The 23,057-nt window shown below is 38.4% G+C and overlaps 3 protein-coding genes across 6 annotated transcripts; 1 reads left to right on the forward strand and 2 right to left on the reverse strand.

Annotated features, from left to right (window-relative positions):
* The first annotated feature begins 1,687 nt into the window (after positions 1-1,687).
* Positions 1,688-10,161, forward strand: LOC141811840 (putative protein phosphatase 2C 11). Of its 4 annotated transcripts, none has more exons than XM_074699903.1 (12): positions 1,688-1,786; positions 3,135-3,171; positions 3,261-3,378; positions 3,909-3,972; positions 5,314-5,419; positions 5,549-5,702; positions 7,516-7,641; positions 7,726-7,849; positions 7,925-8,001; positions 8,452-8,504; positions 9,260-9,314; positions 9,712-10,161. In XM_074699903.1, exons 3-12 carry the CDS (start codon positions 3,262-3,264, stop codon positions 9,853-9,855), a joined length of 1,020 nt encoding a protein of 339 aa, XP_074556004.1. In that variant the 5' UTR covers positions 1,688-1,786; positions 3,135-3,171; position 3,261; the 3' UTR covers positions 9,856-10,161. The 4 variants fall into 4 exon arrangements, with proteins under 4 accessions (XP_074556004.1, XP_074556005.1, XP_074556002.1 ...); XM_074699904.1 differs by having other exon boundaries at positions 1,703-1,786; positions 3,138-3,171; XM_074699901.1 differs by having other exon boundaries at positions 1,722-1,867.
* Positions 10,162-17,005: 6,844 nt separating this feature from the next.
* Positions 17,006-18,555, reverse strand: LOC141811839 (CBL-interacting protein kinase 6-like). Its single transcript, XM_074699900.1, has one exon. The coding sequence runs from the start codon at positions 18,533-18,535 to the stop codon at positions 17,225-17,227; it is 1,311 nt and encodes a 436-aa protein (XP_074556001.1). The 5' UTR covers positions 18,536-18,555; the 3' UTR covers positions 17,006-17,224.
* Positions 18,556-20,646: 2,091 nt separating this feature from the next.
* On the reverse strand, positions 20,647-22,573 carry LOC141848502 (CBL-interacting protein kinase 16-like). The gene has a single exon (XM_074736537.1). The coding sequence runs from the start codon at positions 22,062-22,064 to the stop codon at positions 20,745-20,747; it is 1,320 nt and encodes a 439-aa protein (XP_074592638.1). The 5' UTR covers positions 22,065-22,573; the 3' UTR covers positions 20,647-20,744.
* Between the last annotated feature and the right edge of the window lie 484 nt (positions 22,574-23,057).

Consider the following 23,057-nt stretch of genomic DNA (forward strand, 5'->3'; position numbering starts at 1 on the left):
TATGTCCATATTGAGATGGAACTGAACATATTGCAAAAAGTTATTCCAATTACACTATTGAACTGAACATGGAGGCTCTATTGAACTGAACACATCGTATGGCACTAATCTACCATGATTTTCCACTGTTTTAATTTATGAAACAGATGCAGCAGTCCAGTATGAGGATACATTTGATGCAGCTTAGCCAAGATGCACGCAAGCTAAATTAGGGTGCCATATAATGAGTTACCAGATGATCATATCGCATGCTTATCTTATGCAGTAATCTACCTTTTTTAGTTTTTTATATTCAAACAAAACATTATCTTTTAACTCAGCCTTTGCTACTCCTTTTGCATCCCCAGAGAACAAAGTTAACTTGTTTTTTCCAGTAGCGCAGTATTCAAAATAGCCGACAGAAGCAGAAAACATCGAAAAGGACACATGCAACTTTAAAGCTTATGGTGATAGTAAAAATGCAGAACTGCCATTGGTAAAAAGGAACAGTCCTCAGATTTACTCACTAACAGCATACTCATCATTGATATATCACCCAAATTATTTAGGTTTGATCTTTGCTAGTCTTTATTTGATGTAGATCTCAGTGACCAGTTCAATTAACTTGTATTTTTTTCTGTTCAATGGAGGTCAAGAACTCAAGATCAATGCAGTATGAATATTCTGGTCGATCTGGTCTGGTAACTACTGAGAATATTTTGCAAATACAAGTAAAGTAAATTTTGAAACACAGTTTGGTGACAGACTAGAAGGATTGAGAAATAGTTGAGAAGGTTTCCATGAAGTAGATGCTACTTATGGATGGCAATTCCCTTTGGATCCTATAGAGTATTCAATACCCAATCCAAATGAAGAAGGGTATAGAGGAGTTTTTTTTAATCCGATTAAATAATTAAATATGAAGATTTTAGATTCGGATATAGAGACGGATCTAATAGAATCCTATATATATATAAGAAAAAATATATATAATTGTGGGTGGTAATAGGATATCTGATTATAGATATGGGGATGAAGATGAAAGTTGAATACTTGATGAAGATTGAGATTATGATGAATATTGGAGATAGAGAATATGAAATTAGATTCAAATTCAACTCATTGTCATCCCGAAATGCTGCTTCATAGAGAAATTCTTGATCAGACTTTTCAATATGAATACTACATTGAATATAAAACTTATGATCATTAGAACTTTGATTTTTCAATGGAGAGGTAGCTCTGTCATTAGTGTCCTTTACTAATCTGCCCTTTGAATCTTTGTAAAACATTTGCAGCCAAAATTTTATGAAGATGACTATTTTATTCGAATGCAATTTAAATTTCTTTTTTTTCAATGATCCATGCTGAATATTTGATAATAATATTTAAACTAATTGAACAAACAATTATATATCAACATCACTAATTCGTGGTTATCATGATGACTTTGATCTATGAAGAAGATAGATAAAACTTTTTAATTATTTTATTTTATTTTATTCAATTGCTCCTCCTCGCCGTCCGTTCCGTCTTCCATGGCTCCTCCATCTGCTTTAACCATTGAATGATGGACGCGTGGCAAATATGAGATTATTGCAGTCAAAAAAAGTTGGCCCTAAAATAAAAAAAAAGGATTATATAAAAATCCTTTAAAAAAAATATCTCCCTTTCTTCGTCTCTGATAAATCCTCGCGTGCCTGCCGTGCCGTCCCTTTTCCATTCTTCTTTGCTTTTTTCCTCCGCCATTTTCCCTTCCTCAACTGCTCCAATCCACCGTCGGCGGCGATCCAACGCGCCCTCGTGAGTATGTGCCAATCGCATCCCGTCTCTTTCTTGCATCGTCTCTTCGTGGAATCGATCCTTTGCTTCGTCGCTGCGGTTTCCGGTTCCCCTCTTCGTTTGTTCTCTTTGTACTGTTGACCTTTTTGATCGTTTAGAAAATTTCCCTCCTGTTTATCCGTTCCTTATGCATCTACTTTAGCCATACGAACAAGACTTGGTTTGAGTTCTTTTTGGACCCAGCATACTTCGATGCTGACGATCGTAGTGGTGTATCTGTTGGTGAAAAATTTATGCCGAAGTAATGGTTGTTTGGCTTTCAGACATGCTTCAGTGATGATTGCCTAACTGTCCTTGTGGGGTTTTTAGTTATAATTTGTGTTTTTTTTAAGAGTTGACTCAGTGATTATCGCTGTTTTGAGTTGTCTAAAATAACCGAGTGACCAGGAATCCTGTATTCTCTTTTTGAAGGATATTATTGATGATATGCCGAATGTACGCTTGTGCTCTTTTGTTGTATTATCGAAATTTAAGGAGGAGTTGCATTATGCCCTCATTATAAAGTCAAACTGGCCAATGTGGATCATCAGCCAGTAGTTATCCATCAAGAAAGCATTCAATTTTATGGACTAGTTGCCTTCCATAGTTCTTCAAGAGAGGGATGTAGAGCCATCAAGTTTATACAAATCTTGCCAATCTAAACAAAGTATGTGAGAGAACTGAAAGCCCAAGACTCATCAGCATGATAACTTCTCATGCTTAGGGACAGTGTGTGATCCTGCAGTATGCTTTTAATGCATGACCCATGGTAGGAAAAGGAATGCAAATTCAGTTGCTTGCTATATGTGACGTAATCATGCAATTAAATGTGTGAACACTATTACTTTTTTTCTTCTTTTAAAATATAAGCTTGATATCACGTTGATACAAGTTTTGTGTGATTGGCAACATTTAAGCCCTTTTATTCTAGTTAATTTTCTGAGATAATAATCTAGATACATTAATTTGTAACTAAATTGATTACTAAAGAGGTTAACACTGTAATGTCAAATGATTCTTACAGAACAACAGTATACTGGGATGATACTTACCATTCCCCTGGATTCATGAAGATGCAGTAGTCGTTATTGATGCTAAGATTGAATAAATAGTTGATGAATCAAATCATTTGGAAGCATGGGTTGATGGATTAAAAATTTACTTTTCTTTCCAGCAAACAATAAAGATCTGGAGTTACTTTTTGATAATCTATCACTCCTACAGATGTATCACACATTATACAAGGAATTTTGTTTTATCTTTTATTAGTTGTTGGCTCAAGCTAACTGTATTTTTTTTTTTTTTTGCTGATTTCTTTCTTGTTCTCTTGACAGTAGCAAGTTATATAGGGAGAATTCAGGGGAATAACAGGTAATGGTACATATATGGCTTGATTACTTTTGTTGTCCTTTATACTGGTACATTTTGGCAAACTTTTAATGGCCATACCTGTGGCTCAGAATGGGAATCTACCTAAGCAGTCCAAAAACTGAGAAATTTTCTGAGGATGGTGGGAATGCCAGACTTAGGTTTGGTTTGTCATCTATGCAAGGTTGGCGTGCAAATATGGAAGATGCGGTAAATGCTAAAACTTTGTAATGTTAAATTGAAAATGGAAACATAAAAAAACAAACAAAAACATCACATAAGTTTGATTGCACCATCATCATCTGTTTAATCCAGATGCTATCTTGAATTAAATTTCTATAGAATTCTGTTTCATTTTGCTTGTATACTAATGTGAAGATTTTTTATCAAGTGTTCTAGTAATTCCTTAATTGAACCATGTATGTACCTGTATGAACTTCTGAGTGAAAGGGTAGGTATCTTAACAAATTTAAGAAATTTGTCCACTACCAGCTCAGGTTTGTGGCTTATTCACTATATGATGAATCTTGTTCTTGTAATAAAGAACTAACGGAATGGACTTTATCGCATCAATTGTATATTTGGTTTATGACTTTATGCTGATACCAGTTTTGATTACTATCCATGTATTATTGACTTATCCAAAGATTTTCTAGTTTATTCACAGTAATTTGGTTTATTAATTAAGAAATCTATGTATAACCGTGTACCAATTATTTATCTTACAATGCAATTTCCAGCATGCTGCTGTGCCAGATCTTGATGATTGCACATCATTCTTTGGTGTTTATGATGGTCATGGAGGTAATGCTTTCAATTTAATCTGTTTCCTAGAGGCTAGAAGTTAATTTATCTTATGCAAAGTACTTTTTTTTATTAATAGGACATATCACCTCTGTACATCTAATGATTTGGCTTTTTCTACCTTTTATGATAAGTAGATTCATTAGCATCCTAAGAAACTAGATGGATAATGTGAGGACCTGGATGTACTGAATAAATAGCTTTAGTACATAAACCTCTAGGTTTATTTTCTCTCATTTGTGTCACCAGGCTTTCCTACATCTGATTAATTGGAGTGTATAATAAGTTCCTACTCCTTCATACTCGTGTAGTAATTTTGATCATTTATGCATCAACTATTACCTAAATCTCTGCATGTTCTTTCTTTCGTAGCCCTCTGCTAAACATCTTCTACTTGATTGATCAAACACGTTTTACCCAACACATTTTACGCCACACGTTTTATCTGTTTAGTTCACATGTTTAATATGGGTGAATGGCCTCTTAAATTATGCAATGGATGGAATGAAATGGGTTATTCCTCGGAATGGATTATTCCATCTCAAATTGTCCAAACATCCGTGGGATCATGGATGGAATGGCTCCTTTCCTGGCAATTCGATTCTATTAGTTAGGATTAACTAGTTAACTATTATCTTGTTATGATGTTACAATTTTTACACATATTTTGACTACCTTTCTTGTAAAGAAATGTTTACTATGGCTATTATCACTCTTAAAATAAACAAATGCTTATTCAGCCGTATTATAAGATCATAAGATGCAGTGAAATTCATAATAGTACTACCTTTTTTCCCACATCCATCACATCCACATTTAACTGTCTTGTATGCTCTCAATATGTGTCTATTTAAATGTCTTACGAGAGTAAGTTTTCATAAGTTTTCTCTAGATTCTTCCAATTTACTTAAATTTTTTAGTTTCTGAAAATCAATTTTATTACAGTAATTTTGTCCCAGTTTTCTTTCACTTGAATAACTTTATCCTTGTGTCCTCAGATTTCTAAATCTTTGTTATAGCAAGTATGAGATCTGCATGAAATTCTGTGATCGTTCATTCTTTACATAATAGCAAGTTGTAGTCAAATTGCTATTAAATCCTTCTATGCATGAGTTAGATGAAACTTGTTTCTCTTTGGGAAACACCTCCAATACACTGTTATTTTAGTTCTGCGTATTTATATTTTCTCACTCGTTTAATTTAGGGACTTCTGTGTACTAGAATTGTAAAGCTTGATTTGATTATAATAACCACTCTTCTATGACACTTTTTTCCTTACTATATCTGTCAGATGCATTTATATCACATCTGTGAACCAGTTGTGAAGTTATATCTTTTCAGGAAAAGTGGTTGCTAAATTCTGTGCAAAATATCTGCATTCTCAAGTTCTCAAGTTTGATATTCTTCTTGGTGATCTAACTGCCGCATTACGAAGAGCATATTTTAGGTATCATTCTATATCTATCTTAACTATTTCCTATTCTCTCTTGAGCTCAGACATTCATATTTATTATATTGGGGTGTGCCATAAAAGACAACTGGTAGATCATTGCATATTATACTTTATTTAATATAGAATGGACGAGATGATGCGAGGCCAGAGAGGGTGGCGAGAGTTGGCTGTTCTGGGAGACAAAATGGACAGATTCACTGGCTACATCGAGGGCTTAATATGGTCCCCAAGGGGAAGTCATTCTCACGAACACACAGATGAATGGGCATTCGAGGAGGTACCATATGCATTTAATGATGTTCTGAGTATGCTTAGATCTTGTTTAGCTATATCTAATATGTTATAATGTACCATTTTGTTCAACTTAATTGTTTTTTTTTGTTGCTTTTTTAAGGATGGATAATTTTTTGAGTGCGACTGTCTATTGCATTGTCCTTAGGGTGCGTTTGGTTCAAGGTTATTATGTATGACCTTAATTATGTGATTACCAAGTAATCACATAACCAGGTTATGGGGAATAAAACATAACCTGATGTTGTTTAATTCAATCTTAGATAATGAAATAAAAACTTGTTTGTTTAGAGGTTTTAGTGTATAATTTAGTGTAAGGAATTATATCAATGATGATATATATATATATATATATATATATAAACTTGATAATATTTAAAATTGTTTTATTATTTTAGAATTTGTTGGGATAATTTTATTGGGCTTGAAACTAGATCTATTTAGTTTATCTCAATTATAGTTAGGAGTTGATTATTCAATTAACTAAAGTTTTAACTAAAAATCTAAGTTAAAAATCTAATTTTAAAAAAAATGATCGTCCTTGTCCTCACGCCCGTGACCCACCGCCCGCCCACCGCCGCTTGCCTCCCTCCGAATGTCCACCGCCACCACCGCCTCCCATCGAGTTCTCGCCGAATGCCCGTCGAGCCTTCCGACGCCACTGTCGTCCCTGTCAAACGCCCGCTCATAGTCGTCCCCGTCGAGTCTTCTAGTGTCGGCTACCACCTCCAACCCCCGCCAAGCCTTCCAGCACCATTGTCACTCCGCCTTTCGACGTTGCCTGCCACCTCCGGCCCTCGACAAATCTTCCACACGAAGGAATAGTAGCGACCGACGCGGATAACCCCGAAATCGAAAAAAATCTCAAAAATCAGAGGTAATTTGATTCCAGGCTTCATTCCTAGGCAAAAAAGTGACGTGGCGGGCATCGATGATATCTTAGGAATCGTTGATAACCTGAACCAAATAAAGTTATTAACAGATAGATAACTAAGGTTATCAATGATAACCTCCAACCAAACGCCCCCTTAGTGTTAGTCAATAAATGTGACATTCAATCAGTCACAACTATGAGATTTGTCATGATATGCGTCAAGGTATTTTTTCTGCATTTGGAGTATTTTAGGGAAATCAAACTTCCATGCTACTGTTTTTTTTTCTTCCATTCTTGAGAGTGTGCCAGAGATATTGGAGCCATCTCAGCAATTAAATCTGCAGGAGAATTACAGTTCTTTTAGGATGCTACAGAGAAGGAGATGTGGAATTAAGCTATTTTCCTAATGTGTCATGCATTAGAATCTTCAAAACAGAGGCTGCATTACAAACTGGCATTTGTATGTCTTCTCAGATGTAGGTTGACCAAAATATCAGATGAGAATTTTTTCTATAATACAATTATTCTATTAATACATGCATGTTTTTTTATTTAAGTTTTAGTTCCATTGGAACTGAAATTATTCAACTAATTAATTACTTATTTCAGTCACTAAGGTAGTTGGTATATCTTGTTCCACCTCTCACACTAAAGATCAGTTGTGAGAGACTTGTGTTTCTCCGTTAGAAAGTTCAGACATACTAAATACGGGCAGTGTTGTCCATTTTATGGAGCATGATTTCTTTAAATAAACTAAGGCTCTTCACTTGTTGATAGGCTTGTCTTTTGGTGTTATGAATTATAGTATCCCTCTAATTCTTCTCCCTCTCCTTTGCTCATGCCCATGACCATGCAAAATAGACATGATCTTATGAGTATTTGTTTTTCCATTCAGAAGCTTAAAAACCATGTAATCCTTTCACAGGGACCACATTCTGATTTTTCTGGGCCGGCATCTGGATGCACAGCATGTGTGGCAGTTATCAGAAACAATCAACTTTTTGTTGCAAATGCTGGTGATTCTCGCTGTGTGCTATCAAGGAAGGGTCAGGTTTGTCCCCAAGGAATCCTATTAGTGAATTGTATACTTGGATGAAAGATATTATGTTTGTTTGTTCTCTTTCTTCTTTGATAGGCTGTCAGCTTGTCAACAGATCACAAACCAGATCTTGACGAGGAGAGAGAAAGAATCCTAAAAGCAGGAGGGTTTATTCATGCTGGGCGAGTAAATGGAAGCTTAAACCTCTCAAGAGCAATTGGTACTTCCAGTGTTATTAATTTAATTTTTATCGCCTAATGAAGTGTTGCACTTTTGAGAGACAACTTTATGGCAGGTGATGTGGAATTCAAGCAAAATAAATTTTTACCTGCTGAAAAGCAAATTCTGACTTGCAATCCAGACATCAATATTGTGAGTGTTTGACAGATCTGCTTTAGTATTGATGGATTTAAGCCCATTTTAAATATTTTACTCAATGATGGTGATTACATAGACCATGAGTGTACCAAAGTGCATGCACTAGATGAGTAAATGGAGGACTGTAGACCAGTGAATGTTTGCAAGGCCATTTTGAATATCAACTGCAGTTTTTTTGCACAATTGTTTGTTAAAGTTGCACTTATCTCAAAAATTTGAGATGTCAGGGATCAAGAACCTCCCTTCACGTGTGGGTGAGCAAAGTAGACTTGACTGACCCAAATCCTAACCAACCTTTGGATATGTATCACTTAACAAGCATGAGACTTTTGTTCTTATAGAATGTTAAAGTTGGGCGACTAACTCTTTAGCCCAAAAGCTCGAGTTGCTAAGAAGCCTAATCTATATATTTAACATATGTATTATTTGATGTTATAATTTCAGGTGGAGCTTTCTGATGATGATGAGTTCATTATTATAGCATGTGATGGAGTCTGGTAAGCCTCATCAGCAATTCTAGTTTCAAGATGACTCGTAATAACATCATTATTCATCCTGAGGAAATTTATACATAATGCAAATTGTATATACTAAATGCGGATTTTTCATGCTGTTTGAATGAGTTTTTATAGACATTGACTTACATAAATACTTGGATGGCATTTAAACCCAGAAACATCACAATGGAAGCTTATTATTCTGGATTAGTCTTCACAATGATGTTATGTAGACAACAATCTACCTAAAATATAAAACTTTAACAGCCAGTCACTCTCATGTTGCTTGTTTAAAATGTGCACCAAATTACTCTGACAATATTCTAAATTGTAATTCATGCTGGACTTTCATGATACTGAATGTTTTTAAGTAGATTATAGGACTTCTTTTGCCTATAATTGCACGATTTCACGTGGATTGGTATGTATATGCTCAGATTAGGTGACGCATTTCATTTGCACTGAAGCATACTGCATATATTTGGTCTTTCATGTTCGATTGGATATGAAGAAATCTTCATTCTCTTGTATATAATTCATCAGTATCACCAAATTTGTGTTGGGTCATACTAGCTGTGCCATTCCACCTGTGTACTTTTCTCAAGAGCCACTGTTCTGAGCTGCTGTAGCAATAATTCAAAAACACTTTATTCCACAAAATATATAAAGACTTTTTAGATGGTAGAGTATATCAACCTGATTTAGTGAGGAACTGACTTTTTTCTCCGTGATGTTCTTTTCTCTTGTCATACCAGGGATTGCATGTCAAATCAACAGTTAGTGGATTTCATCCATGAGCATCTTAGAACTGTGAGTTTCATTCTTCATTTTCTCTCATAATTTTTCATGAAGTCTTGTTACATGGTTTCTTTAGCATGTGCGTGTGGGGTTTTACTGGCTAAAGAAAAGTACTCTTTCAATGCAATGCAGTCAACAGAAATCATTCGATTGTAAATAGGCAAACCACGGAATAGTGTCGTGTAGTTTGTATTTAACTGAAATAGCTGGTTTCTTCTTATCAATGAAAGATTGAAAGCATAGTTAATTTATCTTCCCACTTGTGGTGATGCTTCTCTCGCTGACTGCGGAATAGTGTCGTGTAGTTTGTATTTAACTGAAATAGCTGGTTTCTTCTAATCAATGAAAGATTGAAAGCATAGTTAATTTATCTTCCCACATGTGGTGATGCTTCTCTCGCCGACTGCAGGAGAGCTGCCTGTCTGCAGTTTGTGAACAAGTATTGGACAGGTGCTTGGCTCCAACCACGCTCACTGGTGAGGGATGCGATAACATGACCATGATCCTGGTGCAACTGAAGAAGTCCATTGAAACGAATGCTTCTCTCACTTAACGACCATTCTAAGGGCACTAGCTTTTCTCGATGTTGTATCATTCTGTAGATTTCAAGTGCGTTGTACATGAAATATGTGATGACCTCTTCAAGATCATGTAGTCTTCAAGATTGTGCAAGTACAAGTCTAGTTGAGGCCGCATAATTCCTCCGACAGTTGAAGCGGCCTCATAATTATCCAGGGAGCATTAATTGCTATGTAAGATGCACTGTTTATGCACCTTCAGGAGAAAGAAGCAAATAGATGCAATGCCCTGGAAAGTGTGATCATTTAATCAACATATACTACATTGTGTCGTTTAGTTCTGTTTGATTTTTTAACCTTATTTACTATACAAATCAGACGGAGTAAATTGTTCTTACAAGTCATGGTGATGAATGATGAGTAATTTATTATATATGCAATTAAATTTACAGTAAATTATATATCTACAGAGTGAATTCAGGTTGGTTCAGGTTATAATCAGTATTTTGAAAATTCTGTACAGGATGACAGAAGAGGAATGTCTACCTGATTAATCAGGATTGAAGCTTCTTAATTTTGTCACTCTCCATTCAGCATCTTGCCTACCTTCTCAGGAATGGGTTGTCACTCTCTCTCATTGTTTTTTTTTCAAAAATTTATCTTCTTGCATCGAAATTAAGGTTACTTACCAATTTACCATGTAAGTAGGCATGCATCTAGCAATGATCTAGCTATCTCTGAAGGACACTTGATGACAAAAAAACCAAAACAATGTAGGGACCAACAGTGGGGCAAGGTGCAACATGCATTATGGGCTCATCTTCTCATATACCTCCTTTGCTGAGCCTAAGAGTATTAATGAAGTCTCGACTCATGGAGCCATACCTGTTCAGTTTGCATGCGGAGCCTTTTTTTAAGGTTCTTCATCATCATCCCCCCAAATAGAGAGAGCATGATCCAAGTTATCCAATCAATGAGTCAGGGACCATCAGCACTGAGGTGGCTCGTGGATGCATGCCATGCCATTGCCAAACCAAGAGCTTCACCTGTTTATTATTTAATTAAAAAGATTATTACTATCCATTAACCACTGACATGTAACATGCGTGAAACAAAGCTTGCCTGCATCATTTGGAACAACAGTGATTAACTATTCCTAGGCTATACTGATAACTTTGCGTACGTGCTGTTGAGAATCTCCACAGTGATCCTAAGGCGTCAGGATTGAGGAGGTAAGGACAGTTCATTTGATCTTATAATAGGTAGATGCCAATAAGTACGGCAATTATTGTCATTTTAAAATTAATTTATCGAGATTTGTTACTGTTCCATCGGCTGCTGTCTGTTGATCATCGTACAAGCTCATGGACTAATTAACTGATAACACCATTATTCATGCATGCATGTCTCAGTACAAATAATTAGTACTTTATTATCTTCTCTAGACTTGAACATGAGAATGCTTTTGTGTTTAAGCTTTTTTAAAAACACCATATTATATCTCTCTCCCTTCGTGGAGACCATCTCGATATTTATTTATTTATATTTATGCTCAGGTGGTGGTTTAAGATAACACATGAACTAAGTTTTGCCATTTTGAGATTTTTTGCCGAATCAATGATTTACTAGTATTAAAACTTGACCCAACTCGCGGGTGAACAAGCAGATATTGCTTTCTATGATAAAACACTTAGAAAAATAAATCAGAGGAGCATAATTCGAATCTGATGACTATTTTGAAGATACATGCTTTGAACTTATTTGATATATTATCTATCTTCAAAATTAATCGGACAAAATCTAAACATATGAATTATAGGTATTGCTTTCTAAGTTCTCGATAAAGTTATGAAAATATACATTCAAAAAGGATTTTCTTGAAACTTATTTTTGAGACATCATGGAAGTAGAAAAAAAATGCATAAAAGCTAGCAATGAGAAGGCAACAAGTGCCAAAGAACACGGTCCCACAAGCGAATTTTATCCCACAAAAAAGTTAAAACAAGTATGCATGCCTTTTGTTAGATGCATCAATTCTTATCAACTTGGACTTAAATATACTCTCAAGAATATATGGTTAAATATAAATTTGTGCTATTATATATTCTCCTATTTCAAACTAGCTACTTATTTTGCTCCACAACCACCCTGATTTCTTTTATGTTTACATTATATTTTTTAGTTCTTTTGTCAAATTGGTTCGAATAAATAAATTTCGAGTGACAATTTTTATTGTTTTGTATTTCTTTCCTACTGACTCCTCCGGTGTGAACAGGGCTATGCGTCTGATTCTGGCATTAAATTCTTTTGCCTAAAGAAGTGCACCTTGCACTTGTGGTCCATGATTGGCTCATACCATAAATGTAAAGTAAATACATTATACCGCCTCCCTAGAAATCCATCAGATCTCCCCCAATCTATCTCTCATCCGACGTGTCCTTCGCGCGCCGAATCATTGCCCCTGGAGTAAGATTCTGGGGAGGATCTAACGGGACGACAGCAATGAGTAAGGCCGCCGATCAAGGCGGCGGAGGATCATCATGCCCACAGACACCTCGCTGCTTTCGGCGGATACCACTCAGGGCATCCTTCCAATCAGTGCACGACAACGAACGCTACGACCCGATCTATCCGCTGTATTTTTTTTTATTATGGTATCTTTTAAAATAAAAAGAAAAAGAAGTGCGTAGCTGGATCTCTCTGGTTTTTCAAATTTATTGTTTCGTGATTTTTTTTACCTACATCAATTAATGAGATAAATAGTTTTATATATGGTCAACATGACTACGTAGATTTATAAAATTTATGTTATAAAACATTTAAGCATCTAATAGTTGAACATTTGAAAAAAAATGTTCTTGTGTTTTTTTTTCTAAAATCATTTTCATCTAAAATGCCTTTCAGTTTACAGTGTTTAATATATATAAGATTTTCAAGAAGTCACAGTATATTTTTATTTTCTTTCATGAAAAATAGTGAATGTTCAATTATTAAAACATTTTGATCAAGAATATGATTCTTATTTGCTAAATTTTAAAATCAAAACTGAATAATTAGGCAAAGCAATATACTAAATTTTTTGGGCTCACTTGAGTTACGTTGTTTAAGTTGATATATAGAACATCAAGTAAAACAAATCATTTGAAAAAATAAAACAAATTCTAATGTTTGTGTTAAAAAAATGTAGTCTGAATAAAAGGCTAAGAATACTAAAAACTAGTTTTTGATATTGGAATTGGTAGAAAAGAAAATATAGAAAAGGATTTTCAAATAGTCTATTACATCGAGTATTCAATTGTTTATTTTTGAAAAGAAAAATCATTTCTAATTAAAATTGAAAATGCCCTTTCTCAATATATCCTTTTCAGCTGAAAAGATGAACACAATAATTGTTATGTATCTTCTTTACTCTACGACCGTTATAAATATTTTACTGTGATGAATTTTATTTTAAATGAACAATTTTGGGCTCACATGTTCGACTCTAACTAATACAAAACTTTTGTAATACCAACAAAACAAACGCTTTTACGAAATTTAATGATGTTTTATATTCTAGATATCGACTGTTCTATCTAAACTCATTTAACATCTATATGATCCGATTAAACCGATTGAAGAGTCAAAAATATCCGAAAAATATTCACTTCTTTTCGTTGCCATGCTTGATCATGATCGTTATCTTAATTCTTTTAGCTCATTGATGACGCGAGGCGGCACGTGCAACTCGCATGGGAAAGGCTGGACATGGATAGACTGGATCCATTGAAACCCTAGAAGGGCTCCGGATTATATAAACACCAGCAAGGACAAGAAGAAGAAGGCAGATCGAAGCCAAGCAAGGAGAGGAGTAGTCTTTTCCTCCTCCTCCTCGTCTTGCTTCCAATACCAACATAATCTAGGGTTCCTTTTCCTTATAAGCTCCTTCTTCTCTTCTTCCTCAGATTTGTTCATTGGGATTATGGTAAGAAGCTGACAGAAGAGAGTGAGCACACAGCGGCAACTGCATCATGGTGGATGCTTTATCTGTTGCGTGCTCATGCCTCTTTCTGTCAGCTCTCTCTCTCTCCCTCTCTATTTCTTTCTCTTTCTTTACATTTGTTAACCGTGAATGGACACGCGTAGGGACTCCATGTCTCTTTTTAGTTTTTGGTAACACGTCTATTTGTGAGTTTATCCCGCATTTGTCACGGACAGAAGAGAAGGGAAGGGAAGAGGCGTCTCATCATGGCTCGGATGCCCATGGCGAGCAATTAAAGGGTGCTTTCCGAGGTGTGTGTTCGTCTCCTAGGTCACGCATGGTGGCTGTTGTGTTGGTGTGGATCCATTGAATCGAGATGGTGCGTGACTTTTAATGAGATGGATATATTTCTTTTGGGGGAAAGGATTTATGTTTAACGGAAATCACTGTTTGACTGTTTGATTCTCTTTCTTCTCTCTTTTCTATCATCTTTTCCTTCCTCTCTTATCTCTTCTTCTTCATACAGATTCATTTTCCACAAGTGGGTGCTGCTTCAGAGGTGGATCTTTAACTTCTTCAGACATTAAGATGTGAGATTCACGTTCCATCTCTGGCTAGAAAAACCTCAGCTTCTCTCTGGTATGATCTTGTCTTTCTTGAGGTTCTCTTTTCTTATCAGTGTTCAGTTTTTTATTAATTTCACCAATTTGGTGCTTGTTCCACATGAGATGTTGAGCTTATTTGAGGGTTCATTAGCGTTGAGCAAGGATTTCTCAGCTTTGATTTCTCAAATCACACAGTCATCGATCTATCTATTTTTAAGATTAGCACAAGAGTTGCTTAACCTGCAGATGCTTTAGTTACTTGTAAAAAGGTTTTTATATTTTTTTTTTTTGTTGTTATTATTACGTTTACTCTCGTTGCATGAAATATTGAATCTCATAAATGTACGCGAATAGAGGATTTTTTTTTTTATGGTTTCTGCTAGAAGAGTGAAAGCAATCATTTAAGATACCAAAACCCTTATGAAGATATTTTAAAGGCATACATAGAAGTAGAGGAATCCACAGCTCCTTATGAAGATACTAGGGTACGGATAACTTGTATATGAACAAAGTAAATCAAGTTAAATATTATGGTTTATAAATTTTATGTTTGTAAAGAATGTTTTGATCACTGTTAAAACTTGCATGCAAACTATTCAGGTATGATCAACTTGTGGATGGTGTCAAAAAGTTTATGATCAATAGGTTTATGTAATTTTATAAATTAAAATTGCTGAATTCCTCATCCATATATGATTTTTTTTTGACATTTGAAAATTTCTGAGAAAAAAGTTATAGCTTATGTTTGATGAATGAATAATCTGAAGTTTTATTAATGTAGGCATTCTCATCAAGTTGATGAACTAAAAGGTTCAGAAACCTTAGATTACAATCTTTTGCTGTATTATACCATCATTTTTCTACTGCTCTCATAGTTGTTGCTATTTGAGAAAGATTATTTGGATCTTGATTAATTTAAATTTTTATCATTGTTTTTTGTTTCCTTGGGGATCAAAGTTGGTCCTTCATTATTTGAATTTATTTATACTGTTTTTGGGTAAAAGAGAGAGATTTTTTAGTAGGCCAAATAAGATTGAGGTCTGGCTTTGCTAAGTCAATGTGTTTCTTTTGATGAAAGAATAGGCACACAATTTAAGACTTCTAATTGGGAAATATATTTTGATACATTATAAAACAATTTGACTATTTTTATTACACATAGGAAAAATAACAAAAGCCTCTTTCCTTCAGTTTCAATTACTTAAGAAGACTTATGGAAATCTTCAAGTGTTAAGGAACTCTTGCCTGAACATGAATTTGACATTTGGAATTGAAATTTCCACCCTTTAATTAACTTCAATATGCCAATTAGAGTTGATCTCTTACGATATGAGGAAATGATAAGGATAGTTGTCTTTTTTGTTCTTTTTTAGTTTCACATTGCTATGTGAATTCCTCAAAGGCATTTTGAATTAGATTGAACTCTTTTTGAACTTGTAAAGGTTTTAACATTTAATCTAATCACGCCTGTATACTGTCGAAGCACAGAAAGTACATGAGATGATAACAAACAAAGTTATATGGATTTACAATTTAATACTTCAAAGAAAGTTATATGGATTTACTCAGTTGGTACTTGAAGAACTTTCATAATGATTTCATAAATACTAATGCATTTCGATTTCTTTTAATTTGAACTCAATCATTTGGCTAAGTTTTCTTGAGAATCTCAAATCATATCTGAACAGCTAGTGGGTAATCTAATTAGTCATATGATCATAGAAGACAGCTGCTTATTATTTTATGAGACTCATTTTCGTTGTAGATGTGCTTTGAGATCAATCATGGATATACTGATTGTTTGCTACTGTATATGCTTATCATTGTACTTAACAATCTGCTTTATTTAAACTTTCCGGTGCTAAATTTATCGTCTGAGATATACTAGCTCATTTGTTGGAACATCTGAAGATTTTAACTTGTGTGAGACATTGAGCATTAATATATCAGTTATCAAAAGAAAAGATCAGATGCATTTGGATAGCTTTGTATTTCAACTTGAAGCTAAAACTATACCTATTCATCTTCTCTTAATTTGTTTGACTTAAGTAGGCCAATATGAGTCTTTTTTTGGTTTCATAAAATGTTTTATATATCTAAGTGTACAAATGTTTGTTGAACAGCATATGAAGCTTGATTGCTGAAAACACGTTTCTAGGTTTTGCTGGAACACGTTTAGTTTTTGCTGTATAGTTGTCTTCTTCTTCTTCTTCTTCTTCTTCTTCGTCTATGTCTTTTTGGATGCAGACTCTTTCTCAATCGAAGTGGCGTGCATTTGGTTAAGAAATTAAATCGTGGAAGGGAAATGGAGATTTAATGTTGATTTAAACAAAATAGGGCATGCCATTTTTTCAGGACTGATAATCATGCAGCATAAGAAACGAAAAACCATGGTGCCTTCTTGTCTTGAGTGTTAGAAGTCTGGAGTTTACTCTATTTTTGGATTTCCCTTTATTTTATTTTTTGAACATCTTTGAAGGCTTTCAAATTCTCGGAAAGAAATATAAGTCAACCGCAAAGTCATTTGTTCTAACCGATCGAGCTTTTTTGCCAATTAGGGAAATGAACGACTTGCAGGCGCGTTCAGGGCCCTCGTCTTGTTGATTGATTCTCCAGAAATTGAAAGTATTTTTCCCCTGAAAATAGAGAAACTACGTCATTAAACCATGTAAAGTACACGAGAGAGAGAGAGAGAGAGAGAGAGAGAGAGAGAGAGAGAGAGGCAGAGAGCTGGTAGATATTGTTGCTGTACAAATCTGTTCCGGTTTGATAATTGCGAAATCTAAAGATAATTGTGAGTTCCGCCGCCAAGATTTGATTTGGTGGATCGCCGATCGATCAAGCGGCGGCGTTTTCAGATCCGGCAGACCACTCGATGTCCTTGAGCGCCGGCCGGAGCTGGTCGCAGCAGAAGTTGAGGTACTCGAGTGTGTCGCCGCCGGCCTTCGTCACCTCTACCAGCCGCAACGATGGTGCCACCGTGAGGATCTTGGCGGCCACTGCCAGCTTCCCCTTCCGCCCGATCTCTTTCTTCTCCATACGCACTCCTGCCGCGCCGCTCCGCGTCACCAGGAACCTCCCTCCCGCCACATCCTCCAGCTTCGCCACCACCCCCTCGGCGGTCTCCCCCGTCGCGAACCGCATTCCCTCGCTTCTCCGCCCTCGGCCCTGCTCGAACAGGGGCGACAGGTCGAACCCTTCTGACAGCGAGATGAGGTGGAACGCGTTGAGCGTTTTCTCTTCCTCCGCCGCCACCGGCTCGTCATTCGTATTTTCCCCCTTCGACGACGACTCCACCACCGGAGCACGGAGGATGCGCGTCTTCTTGAACCAGGGCGTCTCCGCCAGCCTCGCCACCGTGAGCCGCGTGCTGGGGTTGGGGTCGAGCAGCTTGGTGACGACTCGGCGCGTCTCCGCCGAGAACCACGGCGGGCACCGGAAGTCGGCGCGGTGGATCTTTTGGTACATAGTGATGAGGTTGTCGTCCTGGAAGGGGAGATACCCCGCGAGCATTACGAACAGGATGATGCCGCAGGACCAGAGGTCGGCCTTGGCGCCGTCGTATCCCCTTTTCATGATGACCTCCGGAGCCACGTACGCCGGCGTGCCGCACGCGGTGTGGAGGAGCCCATCGTCAGCGCCGGCGAAGGCGCTGAGCCCGAAGTCGGCGACTTTGAGGTCGCCGGCCTCGTCCAGGAGGAGATTCTCCAGCTTGAGGTCGCGGTGGTAGACGCCGCGGCTGTGGCAAAAGTCGACGGCGGAGATGAGCTGCGCGAAGTAGCGGCGCGCAGAGTCATCATGGAGACGGCCGTGGCGGGCGATGCGAGCGAAGAGCTCGCCGCCGCGGACGAGCTCCATGGCGAAGAAGATGCGGCTGCGGGTGGCCATCACCTCGTGTAGCTCGACGATGTTCGGGTGCCGTACCGCCCGCATGACGGCGATCTCGCGCTTCAGTTGCTCTTCCATGCCGGCGCGGAGCACCTTGTCCTTGGCCACCACCTTCACGGCCACCCCCTTGCCGCTGCGCACGTCTCGCGCCAGATAGACCTTGCCGAAGGTGCCGTAGCCCAGCACGTGCCCGAGCTCGTAGCGGCCGCGAAGGGGGCGTTTCTCCTCCGGCGACGCCGTCTCCGGAGGTAGCTCCTCCATTTAATTTCTCTCGAAATTAATTAATTAATTAATTTCAAGGAAAGGAATCAAAGTGACTAGGAAAAGTAGAAGATTAAGATGAGCGGCTACCCGCCTTCGACTTGCTTCCGGTGGCAGCTCCGGCCATCGTGCTGCTTGCGGTGCCCGGCGAGATCAAGGCTACTTCTCCTCGTTGTCATCGTGACGACGGCGCTGCGACATTCCCAGTTCGGTGTCACTTACTTTTTCTCTGCCCAACAAAACTTATAAATTTACAGATGTCTGTCGAGAGAAAGAAACAATCCTCATGCACTTCACATCATCTGTCCATTCAACAACTGAATAATTGAACACTTATTTGCAATTATTGCCATAATTTAATGCAATTATTCTTCCTCGACAAATCATCCGCCACAATTTATATAAATGTCACCTGAACTCAATTAAACATTGAAAATAAAAAACCATCAGCAATCAATCTGTTCCTTTTGTCATATCCTATATATGCTGTCGTTTAATTATTGGGTGTAGAGGAAGGAGTTTCAGTACCTATAGCAACTGCTATTGTTTTAGAAATAATTTATAGTACCTTTTCTATTCACATGATCGATTGGAACTGGAAGATTATCGTTCAGGATCATGAAAATATTCAGGACAAAGAGAAAGCTAGCAGACCATGAACAAATATGTGATGATCATGAACGTGACTCACCATCTCAATTATTGAAGGAAGAATGTGCACTTGTATTACAAGCTTCTGCCACACCATGCAAAATGACAAACTCAAATAGCTACACCACCAACCTGTCACCCTACGTAACAGGTGCCTGTTAACCAATTAAACCCTAACGTGTATATATATATAGTAGAGTTGAAATTGACATGTAGTGAAATCATTGTAAGTTCAAAAAATTGTTCATTAAAAATTTGATGTAATGTGTCGACAGTGGGTGTATATATATTAACAGTTGAAGATCCATGGGATCTCTTTCATTCCTGTAAGTAGAATTTATCTTGATTATATTCCTCCAAATGATTAAATTGACTATAATTATGCAAAACATTGTGAGTTCAAGAGACAAATAGAGCGCAAAATATATAATTGAAGTTTTGATAGTGTTTTTTTATTGATTGATTGCTTAATTTTACCCTTTCTATACTAAACCATTGTTCTTTTGGCTGCATATTATTTGTTAACTTATGTTTATTTGGGCAGTACTGTTTTCTCGATAGCAGACAAGATTTTCTTTTGACTTATTAGTGCTAATCTAATTATTTATGTAGATGCTATCCAATCAAATCCACTGATCAAAGATTAGATTGGAATATATTAATTATCTAGACATGATAATTAATATATATAAAGAACAATCTCTAGAATTTATTTACAACTAAAATTTATTAAATAACATTTTGATGTACTATAATAAAAAAACAATAATATTGGTTATTGGTTATTTGTCCTTGATAAGTTTTCCTTCTACCCAATATGCTTAATTCTCGAGGCAAATCACCTACATCGCTTTTTTGCTAAACAAAAAAAATGTAGTTTAAATGTAATGAAGCAAGTAAAGAAATCACGCCTTAGAATAAAATGAAAAAAAAAGAGGAAAAAAATTAATAATTTACTCAACTTTCAAACTTTAATCATGATGTCCAAAACATGATTTGTCTTCTCAATCACACCATACCAAACAAAGGAATAAAGTTAGGATAGAAAGACATTTATTAATAAGAAATAAAATTGCCTTTTGCTTATTGGAAAAGGCAAAGTTAGGATAGAAAGATATTTATTAAAAATATACTTTTATATATATTCCCATGCTTAATATGATATTAAATAAACATTTAATATTTTCTGAGATCAATTGGGAGAATTTCTGGCTAACATTTAATTAATATTTAAAAGTGAAGTCATATGAGGGTCTAAGATGGAGATTACGTGAAATCTAAGGTGGGCTGTGAAAGGACAATAATACCCCTCGACAAGCTAGATCATGACAGGTGTCAGGTCGATGCTGATGACGTGTCGATCGCTGAGTGGCTGATAAGTGTTTTTTTTTTTTGTGTGCAAGTAAATTTACCCACACTGATAGAAGCATTGAGCTCAAGATTCTTGTTACCCAAAAAAAGAAAGAAAAATCTAGTCTGTAGTATTCAGAAATGGTTCCTCACAACTCTGTTAATCAAACTAGAAGATCGGTGATTAATGTACAACGTAGCATTTATGTCACTCTTCACCGCCGTCGGCGTTGGTGGCGCCCTGCCAGGCCCACACGATGTCCTTCAGCGCCGGGCGGAGCTCCTCCTCGCAGAGCTCGGTGAACTCGGAGGATTCGCCTGAGTCCTTGGAGAGCTCCACCACCGCCACCCTGGCCGCCACCTCGAAGACCTCCGCGGTCACTTCCAGCGGCTGCCTCCACCCCTCGCCGCCCTTCCTCTCCATCTTGACCACGTACGGCTTCGGTCTTCGGACGTCGAACCCCAGCCCCCGCCCCGCCCTCTCCAGCTGCTCCACGATGGCGGCGGCCGGCGAGCTCGAAGTGAACACCGTCCCTGCGGGGCGCCGATTGTCGAACAAGCTCGAGAGGTCGAAGCCCGACGACAATGAGGAGATGAGCTCGAACGCGTTGTAGAACTTCGGGCTCGCGGGCTTTTGCTCGTCCTCGTCCACCGGCGGGGGAAGCGGCGGCGGAGGGGTAGGGAGGGGAGGAAGATTTTGGCTGCAAGCTCCCTTTTTGAACCAAGGGTGCTCCATGATGGCAGGGATGGAGATGCGATTCTCCGGATTGGCGACGAGGAGGCTGGAGATGAGGCGGCAGGCGTCCCTGGAGAACCACGGCGGCGTTTGATACTCCGCCTTTAGCACTTTGCAGTACATCCGCATCATGTTCTCCTCGCGAAAAGGCAGGAAGCCGGCGAGGAGCACGTAGAGGATGACGCCGCAGGACCAGAGGTCGGCCTTGGCCCCGTCGTAGCCCCGGCGGCGGAGAACCTCCGGCGCGACGTACGTCGGGGTGCCGCACTGCGTGTGGAGAAGTCCGTCCTGGCGGCGCTGCTCCGGAAGCGCGGAGAGGCCGAAATCGGACACCTTGATGTTGCCTTCGTGGTCGAGGAGGAGGTTCTCCGGCTTGAGGTCACGATGGGAGACGCCGCGGCGGTGGCAGAAGTCGACGGCGGAGATGATCTGGCGGAAGTAGCGGCGAGCCTGGTCCTCCGGCAGGGCCCCCCGGGCGACGCGAGCGAAGAGCTCGCCGCCGCGGACGTACTCCATCACGAAGAAGATGCGAGATCTGGTGGCCATCACCTCGCGGAGCTCCACCACGTGGTGATGGCGGACGAGGCGCATCACCGAGATCTCCCGCTCGATCTGCTCCACCATTCCGGCTTGCCGGCGGATCCGGTCCTTGTGGATGACCTTGATGGCGACGCTCTCCGCCGTGCGAAGGTCACGGCCGAGATACACCTTGGCAAAGGTGCCCTTTCCCAGGACTCGCCCCATCTCATACTTGCCCAATACCAGATTCCTCGTCTCCGCTTCCTTTCCCATTCCTTGCTCTGCTTCTGCCTAATTAAAGGGCAAAACTACCAACAGCCATGGACGAAAAGATAGAAACTTTGACACACCTTCTGAATCAACAACTTTGTGCCAGAATCTCGAGCAGAGGAGGGAAATTTAACCATCCTCTGTTGTCTTCTTCAACGTCAGGATCTGAATACGGTGAACTCGACGTCTCCATCTTAAACGAAGATAAGATTTTGACACTTTCCCCTTCTTCCTGCAATTGATTGGTCACTTAATACTTTGAAACCGTAGAGAAATCTGCTCTTTCCTACTCTCACCTCGATCGCTCTGTTTGCCGACAGATGAAAAGGTGGGCTTTTTAATATTGTGTCGAGGAGAAATACTCGGCTTAGAAATTAAGCTTATAAACAAGGACAAACGGATTGGCGGCGGAACGGTGGGCGGCCGGAGGAAGAGATCCAACAGCGGATTCGAAGGGGGAACGAACCTGGTTTTTGAGAGGAAGCGGGGACCCGGTAAACGCGAAAGAAGCCGGAGCGGAGCTCCTGCGAAATTTAAGACCGACGTCGCGTATGAGGAGATGAGCCAACCGGAAGCTGCCACGTAAATCCTTAGTAGTTGGTGGGACCCTGGGGCATGGTGGCGGCATGGGCGGTAAGGATGCCTAACCGTCGGGTTGGATAAACCTTGTGCTGGTTTGTCCGGTCGGGCACTTTAAAAATAATGCAAAGATTCCCACTAGGGAGTCAATTTAATTCGAAATTTATTCTTTAAAATATTCATTAAATCGATTCGGTCTCCATTTTTAAATTCGATTGAATCGTAATCAATTATATCTGAATCGGAATTAATCGAAAATTTAATTATTTTAATTTTGATCGATTTTATTGATATTTTTTTAATTTATTTGATTTTATATGAAAATTCAATCGATTAAATCTAAAAATATTAATGGATTCGATTATTAGGCCATTGAGTGGAGAATCCTCGGCCATTTACTGGGCCCAATTTAGCACT

This window comes from Curcuma longa, chromosome 17 (assembly GCF_044706935.1).
Source record: "Curcuma longa cultivar G26 ecotype Majalengka, Jawa Barat chromosome 17, ITB_CL_G26_1.1, whole genome shotgun sequence".
Lineage (NCBI taxonomy): Eukaryota > Viridiplantae > Streptophyta > Magnoliopsida > Zingiberales > Zingiberaceae > Curcuma > Curcuma longa.